We start from the raw sequence: 14,290 nt of genomic DNA on the forward strand, positions 1-14,290 counted from the left end.
AGGGGACATATCTAGAAAGATCTTGCAATGGCTGATGTCAGAGAAATTACTGCCTGTTCTCTCTTTTAGGATTTTTATGGTTTCAGGTCTCCAATGCTCCTGACCTCCAATTACGTCTCCAAGATCCTTAATCCATTTTGAGTTTGTTTTTGTGTATGATTTAAGACAGTGGTGCAGTTTCATTCTTTTGCATGTAGCTGTCCAGTTTTCCATCACCATTCATTGAAGAGATCGTCTTTTCCCCATTGCATATTCTTACCTCCTTTGCCAAAAATTAATTGGCCATATAATCATGAGATTGGGTTTGTGCTTTCTGTACTGTTCCATTGATCTATGTGTCTATTTTGAGGCATGGCCTCTTTATCGGGAACTGAGATAAGTTACCCCTATGGCATCAGCAGCGATCTCACCATTGGGTGGAAACCCAGACAGGACTACCAACTTGATTCTGGGCTAGGCATACAATACAGGAATCACAAAAATCTCTAACCAAGGAGGGGTGATTAGGGAGAAGACATTAGTGGTTGTCTCTCATATAAAATGGGTCTGCACACATAAATTCCAAACCACATAAAGAGCTCAACAACTTGAATCTGAATTCACTAGAGAGTAAAGTAAAATCAAGAAGTGTTCTTTAAAAAAAAAGGATGTCTAACATCCTTAGAGAGATCAATGGAGAATAATACCCATTAAAAAAATACAAAAGGTGGGGCGCCTGGGTGGCTCAGTGGTTAAAGCCTCTGCTTTCGGCTCAGGTCATGGTCCAAGGGATCCCTGGGATCAAGCCCCGCATCGGGCTCTCTGCTCGGCAGGAGGCCTGCTTCTCTTCCTCTCTCTCTGCCTGCCTCTCTGCCTACTTGTGATCTCTGTCTGTCAAATAAATAAATAAAATCTTTAAAAAAAAATACAAAAGGAAAAGAACAGGAAATACTGAGTAAGGGGCAAAACCAGGCAGAAATGGAGAGTAAATAGATTTGAAAAAGAAACAACTAGAAATATCAGCAATGAGTAACAGATTCATTGAAATAAAGAAGAAAAAACAGATGAGACGAGGCTCAGTTGAGAAGAGAATTAGGAAATTAAGGTATTACTGAAGAACTCACCTAGAATACAGCACAAGTATGTAAATTCATTAAAAACATGAATTAAGAGAAGATAGATTAAGAATTTCCACAATATGTGTTACTGCAGTTCCAGAAGAGAATAAAAGAGTGGCACAGAGGGAGTGGCTGGAATTTTTCCGAAGTGGGACAAAACATGAGCCCTTCAATTGTGGGCACACACTGAATGCTGAGCAGAATGAATGGAGATAAATGCCGACCATTCCTAATCCGAATCAAACTGCGGAGCATCTAGGATAAAGATAAAACTCTTCACATCTGCCAGGAAGAAAAGACAGCTTCCCTAGGAAGAAACGGCGCTGACTGACAGCAGACTTGTCATCGGCATAATGAGTCTAGAAAAATATTTTCAAAGTGCCAAGGAGAGACAATTATAAACCTGCTATTTTGTGCTCCACTAAATTATTTGTATGAGGGGATTCAGACATGTAAATACTGAGAGTTTGCCTCCCACATACTTTCACTGAAGAGACGATTAAAGGATGTTCATGTACACATACAAAAGTGCGCGGGAAGGAAGGCTGTCAAAAGCTATGAAAGGCCTATGGTTTCCCCCTGCTTGCAAGGTCACAAGGTGTCTGCCACAGTCTCCTGGCTGCTGGCAGAAGACATGAGAGGCTCCTGGGTCAGAGACAGAGGACTATTAAGGCAGCATGAGCTTCCTGTTCACATTGCTTCTCCTACACCCCCAAACCCCAAAGGGCGATGCAGAGCAGCCCAGGTCACTGCTGCTCCCAGGCTGGGCTTAGAGTGCAGCTGAAAACCATCGAGTTCTACCATCGTTTTGTTCTTGGACTATGTTTGTTTGCTTGCTTCCCTTCCATTCTTTCAAAGAGGCTGTGAGCCAGCCTGCCCTAGCTTTGCCCCTGAGGGAGACATTGTTCTTATTATCCTGGGGAAAAAAGCAAATCTTCTCTCTTCCCCCAGGAGAGACTGCCTCTGTCTTCCAAGGGTGTTTGTTGATACAAGTGGCTTATAGGTTGTGTGGAAATTCCATGGACAATTGTCTCCCAACAAAGAGGGTGAATATAAAATTAAATACAACTTTTAGCTTGAACTAATCATTGTCTTAAATAGCTGATTATTTTGTGTGTGCTTTTTAAAGGATAAAAATCCAATAGTTGGGGAGAAGAGCTGTTTAAAAAAAAAAACAAAATACAAAAACTAAGGTTTCTGTCTTATTTAAGACAGAATAGAGATCCTAAATAAATTTAGGCTTTGGATCAGTTTATAAAAGGGTATTTGTGTGTGCGCACATGTATGTGAGTATATTATGTCTATTATGTCTATTATTTCATAAAGAATAGACATATAGGGGATCCTGGGTGGCTCAGTCAGTTAAGAATCTGCCTTCAGCTCAGGTCGTGATCCCTGGTCCTGGTATTGGGCCCCATGATGGACTCACTGCTCAGCCAGGAGTCTGCTCCTTCCTCTATCTCTGGCCCTCCCCCCTCACTCATGCCGTCTCTCTCTAATATAAACAAATAAAATCTTTTAAAAAATAGACATATAATTTACAGCTTTTTATACTTAAGAGAGAAAAATATTAGACTATTTTTAAAAATTGACCAATAGAATACAAGAAAGGAGAAAAACTAGGAAAAGACATAGTTTGTGGGATATATCTAAAGAGGTATTTAGAGGAACATTTATAGCCTTAAATGCTTTTACTCAAAACTAAGAAAATCCCAAAATACATGGGTTATTTTTTCACCTAATTAAGCTGGAGGAAGAACAGAATAAAACCAATTAAGTAAGAAGAGAAATAATGAAGATAAAAGGAATTAATTAGAGCAGGGGACAAATGCAATCCACTTTTGTCTGTCTCTTTTTAAGTACCTGGCCTCTGACATTTCAGCTGCCAGTGTTCTTACCTGCAAGTCTAGAGACTTGGGTCTGAAGACATGAATGAGCCTTTTAAAGGGAAGTGGGGGCCAGTGGGAAGAGTAAAGGGATATGGATGTAAAACTTAACAAGCAAAAGTATTTCAAAGAAAAGAAAAAAGGAAGAAAACAACTTCAAAAACCAAATTTATGTGACCCAGATGGCATGGAGAATTGTCCTTTTTGGAATCATAATTATTATTTTAAAAGTCCAAACTATGCTGGAAAATTTGGGAAGTATGGACACAGACTGCATAAAGTAGTCAGTCCAACGTGAGTTCAGCTGGCATTTATTAGCTAGGCGCTGTAGTGGGTGGGGCTGGGCTACACAGGTAAACCAGACATTAATTCTGGTTCTGGAAGACAATGACGGGGACATGAACCTAGTAGGGGCATTCGATACAGTTGGAGGACTTGAAGATAGGGTGGCACATAACTCCATGATTACTCTGTCTCCCAACCCCAAACAGGAAATAAAACATTTCTTGGGTTGGAATGGTCAATAATTGGCAAAGAGGAGAGGTTTTAAAAAGGGCAAACTGTGAAAAACATTTATAGAGTCCCAGGATTACAAAGTAAGGATATTATTCCAACACCATTAGAGGTAGCCAGAATGCAATAAATGTAACGATAGGCATCTGCTCATGCTCTGCAACAAAAGACAGATTAGAACAAACAGGTTTATTAACATTTGCATCATGCATGGAACATAGAGGAGTATCAGAGAGGAGTAACTCAAAGTCTTGGTTGGTAATTGGGCTTATATAGCAGCTGAGCAAAAGAGCAATGAATTTTTAGAGAAAGTAACAAGGCAAAGAAAAGGATCTTGAGTCTCTAGAGGTGGCCAGTTGTGGAAAGGTAAATATATGGGAAACTAACAGAAGGTAAGGGCCTCTTAGTCAAATTTGGTATAGAGCTTTCTGGTGTTATCTCTGGGCTGATAAGGGTCTAGAGTTCTCTCCAGGTGATTGGTAAGGGGAGATGGGGCACCTTTGCAAATTTTTTGTCCTGCTCTTAGGCAAATTGTGTGCCTGTGTTGTGTTGGCCCCCTGAGCTGAGAGCTTTTCTTGTATCAGCTTCCTTTCAGTTGCTTTGAGCTCAGAGTAAACCTTATACCAATGTGACATGTTTGCAGGTGGCATTTTTTGCTACTCTCTGATAAGAAGGGGGATTACAGGGGTGTTTAGCATCATTATTCATGAAGAGAATAAAGACGGAGTTTGGCTGACCACACTAACGGGTGTGAGGTCAGGCCAACGCCACAAGCATGCAGAGCTCACTCAGTGCATTTGCTACAGAGCATCTTAAAGATAAAGGCAAAATCCCTGCTCAAATGCTCTCCTTTCTTCCCCAGAGTTAATCATTGTTTTGAAGTCCAGTGTAGCCTTCCCACATCTATTGTAATACAACTTGTACAATTTATCTGTAATTATTTATTAATGCCATGCTTGTTTTTTTAATATAATTTTTTATTTTTTATAAACATATATTTTTATCCCCAGGGGTACAGGTCTGTGAATCACCAGGTTTACACACTTCACAGCACTCACCAAAGCACATACCCTCCCCAATGTCCATAATCCCACCCCCTTCTCCCAAACCCCCTCCCCCCAGCAACCCTCAGTTTGTTTTGTGAGATTAAGAGTCACTTATGCGACAACATGGATGGAACTAGAGCATATCATGCTCAGTGAAGTAAGTCAAGCAGAGAAAGACAACTATCATATGATCTCCCTGATATGAAGAAGTGGTGATGCAACATGGGGGCTTAAGTGGGTAGGAGAAGAATCAATGAAACAAGATGGGATTGGGAGGGAGACATGCCATGCCCGTTTTAAAACTCCTTATAGATATGATACAATACAACTTACTTTTTTGGGAAACTCAACATACACTTTTTTATATTTTAGCCATAGTGATATATGTACCTCCAGTTCATTCACTTTAACTCTTGGATATTGCATGTCTAATGATATAAATAAAATAGTAATTATTATATAAGTACAAATAATCCTCTGTTTTTCAGGTGAAAGAACTGAAAACAGAGATAAGCAGTTTGTTCAAGTTATATAGTTAGTAAGGAAGATTCACATGATGATCACAAATTTTGCCTTGTTCCATTCCAATAGCTGTTCCTGTTTCCTCCCTTGGGTTAGGATTTATAATGTGACAGAGCAAGGGCAAGAGAGGGTATCCTTCTGTTGCTCCTGACTTTATTTTGAATGCTTTCTAAAAAAATTTAATTTTAATATGTTTGGTGTAGGTTTTCAGTAAATATCTTGGAAGGAAGGAAGTTACCTTCTATTTATAGTTTGCCAAAAAACTCTTTTTTTCTTATTTATGAATAAGTATTATATTTATCAAATGCTTCCTCTCTCTGGAAAAAAAAAAAAATCAGTGTTGTTTTTTTTCCTTACATGTTGATTGGTAGATTGTTTTTGGTTTCAGAGCATTCCAATTATTCCATAATAAACTCTACTTGGTCATTTTGTGTTCTTATGTCAATATGCTGTTTAATTGTATTTGCTGAAGTTATATTTAGGATTTTTTATGTAGGTTGTAAGGTGAAATTGGTCTACAATTTTTTTTTTCAGTTATTCTGTGATTATCCAGCTTTGGCTTAAAGTTTATAAACTCAATGAGATTAATTGATTTTTCCCTCCTTTTCTATTTCGTGAAATAGTTTGGGTGTTAAAGAGACTGCTTCACCTGAAATATTTGATAGTTATAGTATGAACCATCTAAGTCTAACACTTTTCTTTTGAGATTTGACTGATAATTCAATTTGGTACATTATCAATCAGTTTAAATTTTCTGTCTTGAGTGAAAATTATCATTTAATCAAAGTTTTCAAACTCATTGTTCTTAAGTAGTTCATAATATTGACTTGTGACTTTTAAAGTCTCTACGATAACTATAGTTTTGATCAAAAAACCCAACAAATGACAACAACAACAAAAAACAACTGCCACGAGAATTATAGAGAGGATCTCAAAAGAATAAATCAATTCATGGTTATTTGATAAAACTAATAAAATAGACATTGCTCATCTAGATCAAGAAGAGAAATGAGAAAACAAAAATAATACCAGATGCTATTTAAGACCTGTGAAAGGATTTCAGTCTAAACTGGAACTGGAAGATATGATATGGAGAATCCCACACATGCTCCCTCAGAAGAATGGAACTTGAGAATGAAGAGACTGATTCCCTGTAAATGCCTGATTTACAGAGGACTGAGATTCATCTCCTGACCAGTGAACATCTGCCAAGAACCTTTCATCATCCTCTGGCCAGTGAACTCCCTGCTTGGACTCTGGCTGGCTTGTCTTCTCTGGGCTCTCCTTCCCATTAATACAGCTGCCCCAGCCCTCAACAGACTCACATGCAGCATGCATTTTTTTTTCTAAGGATTTTATTTATTTATTTGAGAGACAGAGATCACAGTAGGCAGAGAGGCAGGCAGGAGGGAAGCAGACTCCCTGCTGAGCAGAGAGCCCCATGCAGGGCTCCATCCCAGCACCCTGGGATCATGACCTGAGCCGAAGGCAGAGACTTTAACCCACTGAGCTATCCAGGCACCCCAGCATGCATTTTCTGAATTGCACTCCTCTGCTCTTCCTTAATAATCTCAGTTTCTGGTAATTCGAGCTTGCCTCAGTTTACCTCTTCATTTAGTTTAACAGTTTTTTTTTTTTCCCCCCAGTTCTAAAATTATCTGGTTCTAAGATTGTGGATTATCAAGTTCCTACCAAATCACTTTGCCTGTCTGCCTCTTCTTTGTCATTGCATGTGGTCACTCTCTCCTTATCACAGCATAGCCAGGGATAGAGGCAAGTCTCTCTGCCTTATTTCCCTGCCATGTCCATTAGCTGGGCGGGTTGAAGAAGAAAGAACAGCTAAGCTGATTCACTGTAACATGGTCATCGCTCACACAAGGTAGCCTTGTCATGAGCCCTGGAGGAGTTCCTGCAGTGTCACGGGACCTGTGCAGGGTAAGAGAGGTTTGAGGTAAAAAGAAGATACACACCCCACCCTCAAAAACTGAAATATACTGGGAAGACAGACATTAAGTAACTACATAAATAATTGCAAGAATGAATTGTAATTGTACTATGAATTGTACTATTGAATTGTACTATGTAAGAAAAGTCCAGGCTGCTGTAGCAAGGGACTACTGAAGTTGTGGGGGTTGGAGGCGAACGTGGTAACTGAGGGGCAGAAGTAGGATAGGGAGGGTGAGAATCAGTGTCTGGAGGAAGGAGCTTAGTGTGTTCAAGAACCAAATAAGCCAGGCTGGTGTGAGCCTGGAGAACAACAGAGAGAGCTAGAACTTTTCAAGAATTGGGGACTTTATCCTAAAATAGTGGGAAGCCACTAGAAGTTTTTAATACCACCTCTGGCTAAGCATCAGGAATCCTACATTCCAATAGCCATAGGTCTGTAGTTATCTCATTTTCAAAACAGACTTTTATTTTCCCCTTCAAAGGAGTAGAAGCCACTAGGAGGTATCCCATATCTGACATATACCAATTAGTATAGTGAATGCTTCCTTTAGGTAATCCATTCCTTTAAACTTGTTATATATAATTCGTTAACTTGAACTAGTTTGCAGTACAGCAGTCTGGGCTTTTCTCCTTGGTTTTTAAAACTCTAATTTACTGTAAAATGTATCTTTTTATGTCTCGGGGACCTCTAGTCTGGCTGACAGCCTTATTTTGTTATTACCGTATTGTTGTCAGTGGGTTGCTGACACAGCTGCTCAGGTGGGCACCTGCCATGTCTGTCTTCAGAACTCAATGGTACCTCAGCTTGGGTCAACTAAAGAGGGCATTACATGCTAATTGTTGGCAATCCCAGTCTTTTATCCAAACTCCCTAAATTTCCATGTTCCTGAAGTGGCAGAAGATGTTGTCCAAGGGAAAAGCAACTGGTGCAATCACCATACTCCTATATTGTTACATTGACCCATGGGTGATTTACTACAGGATTTTGATTTTGCCGGAGGAGAGAAAAACCAAGGATGTTTTTCAGAGGCCACGGTATTTTGTCAAAAGCACCTACATAGTAGCTTTATTATGTTCATTTGAAATGTGTGTTCTGAACCGATGCATTTGTCTGACAACTTTATTGATATTTCAAGTTGAATAATCATTTTTTGTGTGAGTATTTGGTTCTTCAGAGGTTTTGCCTTTTAAAAAGTTATACTTATTCTGATCAGTGATTCACCAAAGGGTTTATAGTGGTATCAGGCTTGGTATAAACCAGTTTATAAATTTGCTTTTCTAACAGATTTATTTATACTTCAGCACATCTCCCCTGAAGACTTCATAGTTATATAAAGAACATTTTTTATTGTAACAGTAACTTACAGACCAACACCTATTATATATATATATGTGTGTGTATGTGTTTGTGTGTGTGTGTGTGTGTGTGTGTATAAGCCATGTAAACAAAGGCAATACCTTTTAAAAGTATCTAATTTTAACTGTATATCCAAAATAATGATAAGCTTGAATAAACTGGGAAAAATAGGATAAAATGGGGGAAATGGCTACATTTGTGTTTATCCATCCTTAGAGCCATTATTTGAAAAATAACTCCCAAAGTGACTACTTATCATCCCAGTCCTTTATTCTAATAATTAGAAATACTAACAAATAATGACATTACTAATTGAAATATCAATTTTGACAAGCCTTTACTTATTTCTCTATTAAAATGACTTTCTGAAAATATCACAGGAAGTTAATGAATCACTTGTTAATTAAATTTGAACTTTTCTCCTCTAGTATTCAAATGAAAAAACTGAAATATGGTATATTCAAATTGTTTTATACTAAATTGAACATTAATGGTTATATAAATATAATATATGGTAATGTTACACATGAATGTGATAAGAATCTGTAACATTCATAATGGAATTTGCTAATTTTGAATATTGGCTTATCTTTTAAGTTTATTTTGTTCCTGAAAATTCAAGTGCAGAAATAATGTTTTACCAGCATTTCCTAATTAGCCAAGTATAACTTTCTATGAAAAATTTAAACATTCTCAGGCAACTAACAAATCAATCTATCTTTTCTTCTCTTGTTTTGTTAGCCTTTTAGCAAATACCCCGCTGTGATAAATGACATCTCATTCTGGTTGCCCTCTGAGAATTATATAGAAAACGATTTCTATGACTTGGTACGGACAATTGGAGGAGACCTGGTGGAAAGAGTTGATCTGATAGACAAGTTTAAACATCCAAAGTAAGTAAAAAACTTTCTGATTTTAACCCTTTCTTGTCTCTATGTGACAAATGGCGTATGGAAATATATAATAAAATTTTGCTGAAACTCAGTGCATATGAGACAGAATGTCTCCAGAATTTATCATGAATATATAGTTTATTAGAAAAGACTTTTATATCAGTCCTTTCTGAAAATCTTTCTAAAATACAATTTTAGTCTTTCCTGCCTTAGTAAATATGTGAAACAGAATGTTTTAAAGATCTTGGAGTTTTTCAGTATTGTTTTTAGAAGTGATTTCTTACCATTATCACATCCCAGGAACAGAGGAGATGTGTCAGAAACAGGGGTTTGTGGAGAAAAAGCTGCTCTGTCAGTCTCTCAGTGAATATTTATTAACCTAATACAGCTTTTGGCCGCTAGGTCCTAGGATAAAGTTTAGTAACTTAATCAGGACCCATCTCGGTGTGGGCCTGTTTTCCCCTGGGGCGTGTGTGTGTGTGTGTGTGTGCACGCATGCGCCCTGTAGTCTTACACGAATCAGATTTGATTCTACTTTGGTTTTAGAAAAGTTTTCTTGACTTGTATCATTAAGGATTTGTTCTGATCCATTGTTCCACTCTATTTCATTCTTCCGGAATTCCACTTCTGCATAAGAAGGCTCTCCTGTATGTGACTTCTCTACCTATTACTTTCTCTCTAATGTTTTAAAACTCATTTCCACTTCATTTTGAATGCTTTTCTCATTGCTGTCTTGTCTGTCCCTTACTGTTGCCTGCAGTCTCTTCCTCCTCGCTCACATCTCATCTCCATCTTCGATTACGTTGCTTTTCCCCCTTTTATGAGCTCGGCAAGCTCACATTTCAGTTTCTTCTGTTTTCCTCTCTGAATTATTTCTGATTTGTAGTTTTACTTCATAGAGGAATTGCTTCATTTGGTTTTTAAAATTTATTGCAAGGTATTTGCCCAGCAATTTCTTACGATCCAGTGGCAACATTTTTTTCTATGACTTCTTTGTTAATAAGTTTTTCTTTCATCTTCCTTATTTTTTCCCCAGTTTTTAAATTGATGTACCTGTGGTATGCATATGCTTTGCCTTTTTGTTACTTGTATTTGAATGGCATTGGATTTTCTGAACCAGCTGTGGGCACAAAGTTGAGGTATGAGTGTGGGTGTTGACATGGCAGGGAGGGGCCAGGGTGATCGTTCATGTTAACCGTCCTCACCAATCTATGGCTTTTATCCTCTCCAGTGCCAAGAAATAACTCTTTCTTTGAATATGGCTCATTCATCTCATTGATTCCTTGTGTAGTTCTGCCTCCCGCCCCAAATCCTCTCTTCTTACAAACAGAAGATCCGCCTTTGTTTACTTCAGTTTCAGCACTTATTGGTGATAAAGACTTTGAACTTCAGATTATAACCCTCAGGTCTGAGAAATGTGTCTTTGCTGGTATTTTCGGAGAAATGCCACTGCATGTGTTTCCTTCCTTCCCATCTCATTAGCTTCTACTTGCTTTCAGCGGCTTTTGGCAGCCTTTAAATATATTTTAGAGTTTGCAGATGATGTCTCTTCCCTAACTTTCCAGAAAACAGTATATATGGAGCAGCTTGGGTTTTTGACACGATGGAAGACCCATTCAGTCTGGGTCTTTTCTGTGAGAGAAATTTCTAGGAATTTGCATGTTATAGTGAAATTCCAGTTACTTACTATTGAAGAAGAGGGAAAGTGTAGGACCAAGACTGATTATTCATTAGTAACTGAGATACCAAAAGGACATGACTTGTTATCTTTTCCCCATTGTTGTTTAATATGTAAAAAACCCATGGGAATTAAGGATTCAGAATCCATTCCTAATTTTGTACTTCTCAAGCTTTTGCTGCCTGCCATTGCCTGAGCCCTGCCTCTACTCTCATATCATCAGTGTCAAAAGATAGAGGAGTAGCCCCTTCTGGTGGGAGATGATCAGATCTTAAAGGTTGGAGAGAGCTGTAATGGCCTGGATGTGGGAATAAGTGTGGTTTTGGGTTCAGGTAAATACTAGGATTTTCGGACTGGGAAGTGATTTGTGTTGGTGAGAGTAAATGCTGAATGGGCATGCTAATTGGAGAAATTGCTGTGAGAGTGAGGTAACGTTGGAGTCCTTTGACCATGGACGTACCGGGCAGGCAGATATTCCATTAAAAAAAAAAAAAGAAAGAAAGAAATCACTGGACTGTATAGGAGTGCTCTACTGATGCAGGTCTATACACACAACCATATTCTAGTTTATGAAAGGAGAATCTGTCCAGTTGCTTCCACTGTGGACTCAGTACCACAGTATTTTTGATTGGGAACTTGAAAACAACCAACCAACCAAAAACATACTTTTTATTGGCACTGACCTTACCATTTTTAAGTGAATGTTAAACAGATATTTAAGGCCAATTATTCTGAAGCTATGCCAAATGATTAGCCTGCCCAGAGTGCACACCTGTCTCAATAAGGGCCTTTCTGTTTGGAGTAAGGTTTCTGAGGCAGAGGTTGCTAATTACCTCTCAATATCCAATCCCCCATTTAAAAAATAATGTAGCATTGATTTTTTTGTCTAAGCAGCTTGCCAGCTAAGCCTCCACTATAACTAGGTGTATCTTTGTGGCCAAGTCTAGCTAATGACCCATAAGTAGAGGTGTTTAGGTATTTCTGAAAGTTTCCCTGAAAAGTTGGGTTGAGGCTGTCCTTTTCTTTCCTGCCATTTGGATGTGAATGTAATGGCTGGTACTTCAGCACCCATTTTGGACCATGGTATGACCTTGGCAATGGAAGTTGTGTCGAGTACAACCTCGGTCTCTGGCACTGGAGTGTCAGTTCAGCCCTGGCCTTTTATGTGAGAGACAAGTATCTTGTTGAAGCCACTGGTTTTTAGATCTTTGTTACTGACAACCAAAGGTAAACTTCACTATTACAGCCCTGAGGGAAAGGATAGACTTACAGAAAGGGACACATTATTTAGTAATAGTGACTCACTGACTAAAGACCCTCAGGAAATATCTAGGGTAGGAGGGTGGCAAACCGTTTCTGTTGAGGGCCAGTTTGTAGATAGTTTTGACTTTGAGGGCCATAGGGTCTCTGCAACACCTGTGCCCTACTCTGCTATTGTAAAAGCCATGGACGAAATGAACCTAACAAACATGGCTGTGTTCCAGCAAAGCCTTAATTACAAAAACAGGTGATGGGCTAGGTTTGGCCCATAGTTTGCTGACCCCTGATATACAGGAGGGAGCCACATACAATTCTTTAACTGACCCCTGCTCATATATTCTAAAATTCTCCTCTCGGAGGTCTTTTTTCCTCGGGCACCCTGCACCCTCCTCTTCTCCTTCCAGTAAGAGTTCCTGACTTGGGTGGTGGCAAGTGGAGGGTCACCTGATCTTGTACTCATCAGTGCCTATCTGGAGTTTAGGACTTACTTATTTTCTAAATGCATAAATTAAATACTAGATTAAATATTGTTAGGTAGTCTAAAGAGCTCTGACCCTTTCTTTGCCTAACATCAAGAACTGAGAATGCTAGTAGTGCGTGAAAGACTCTTCGAAATAAACAAGTAGTTGAACAAATTATGTCTTTTTTTCTTTTTTAACAAATTAGGTGCCATGTCTTGCGAACAAGAGCAAATTCCAAGATGCCTCAGGGAGACACAACAGCTGAATAGGAACCTAATTTCATAATGATAGACAAATGGGCACATTTTTCTGGGTTACAGATAATAGTCTGTCCTGAATGGTCACAGATAACAGCTGTTCAGGTTAGAAGAAGATGACTTTTTGTTCTAGCCCATGCGGCTCAGATAGGACAGATTTAGATTGAGCTCAAGGTAGAGGCTTTCGGAAGTTAGAATTGGGGGATTTAAAAGACTTACTTGACTGGACTACAAGAAATGGTTGGTGGGGAGAATGCCCCAGGTGTCTATAGCAGGTGCTCCCTGGCCATGTCCCCAGATCAGTGCTTCTCATAGACCTCCTCCATGTTTCTGGGGCTGCTGCTCACTCCATGCATTCTGCTCAGTCATGGACATGCTTTCCTGAATCCATGAACCCAAGCCAGGTTCTGGTTGGGGCTGAGATGCTAGAGGCAAGCATCCTGAGCCATGGGCACCGAAGGCGAGTCCCACCGAAGGCGAGTCCCACCGAAGGCGAGTGCCACCGAAGGCGAGTGCCACCGAAGGCGAGTGCCAGCTCTGTTCAGGCCTCCTTGATCCAGTTAATGGTTCTGTTCTTCCTGACTAACCACTTGAATTGGAACAAATTTAGCATAGGTTGGTACCAGAGCACTTGTCGGCAGTTTTTCATGGTGTGCCGAAGAGGGACTTCACCAAGAGAGGCACTTTCTCCGTGTGGCTGGCCCCCCTTCTCAGTGGATTTGAATCGCGGGTATTACCTGCTCCTAATTGGCCACAGCATGGGGGCAGGCGTCCCTGTGGATAAGGCAGTTGGGGTGACTTCTCCTTCCTTCTTCCCTTCCTCTTGTTTTTCCTTCCTTAATCTTTTCTCCTTTCTTTCTTTCTTTCTTTCTTTCTTTCTTTCTTTCTTTCTTTCTTTCTTTCTTCCTTTTCCTTCTTTCTTTCTTTCTTTCTTTTTCTTTCTTTCTTTCTTTCTTTCGTATGTTTGCTTTTGCTTTGTCAAATTGCATCCAATAAAAACATAAAAGTTTAAAAATGAAAAGGTGGAGATTCACCCATCACGTCAACACCCTAACACCACATTTCTTCATATCGTTACATTTTCCCTGTCTTGACTTTCTTCATGTGTATGCGCCAGATGACATTTGATCCCGGAATGATGTATGCTATGTATTATCAGCCTTCTGGTCTAGAGTGGGGTTCTTCAGCCTCTCCACTACTGATATTTGGGGCCAGATAATTCTTTGTTGGGGGGGCTGTTCTGTGCACCCCAAGATGTCAGCAGTACCTCTGACCAGTCTCAACCCCTACCAGCACCTTATGATGACCAAAAATGCCTCCTGACATTGCCAGATATCCCCTGTCAGGCAAAATTGCCCTCAGTTGAGAACCAC

At 39.5% G+C, this 14,290-nt stretch overlaps 1 protein-coding gene across 6 annotated transcripts in view; it reads left to right on the top strand.

Annotated features, from left to right (window-relative positions):
- The window catches only part of FARS2 (phenylalanyl-tRNA synthetase 2, mitochondrial), a 522,892-nt gene that overhangs the window by 369,465 nt on the left and 139,137 nt on the right, over nucleotides 1-14,290 (top strand). For all 6 annotated transcript variants that reach the window (XM_032341009.1, XM_032341010.1, XM_032341013.1 and 3 more), the window contains one exon: nucleotides 9,110-9,261. In XM_032341009.1, the coding sequence (XP_032196900.1) occupies nucleotides 9,110-9,261 (152 nt within the window). The remainder of the gene's footprint in view (nucleotides 1-9,109; nucleotides 9,262-14,290) is intronic.

Source organism: Mustela erminea, chromosome 4 (genome assembly GCF_009829155.1).
Source record: "Mustela erminea isolate mMusErm1 chromosome 4, mMusErm1.Pri, whole genome shotgun sequence".
Classification (NCBI taxonomy): domain Eukaryota; kingdom Metazoa; phylum Chordata; class Mammalia; order Carnivora; family Mustelidae; genus Mustela; species Mustela erminea.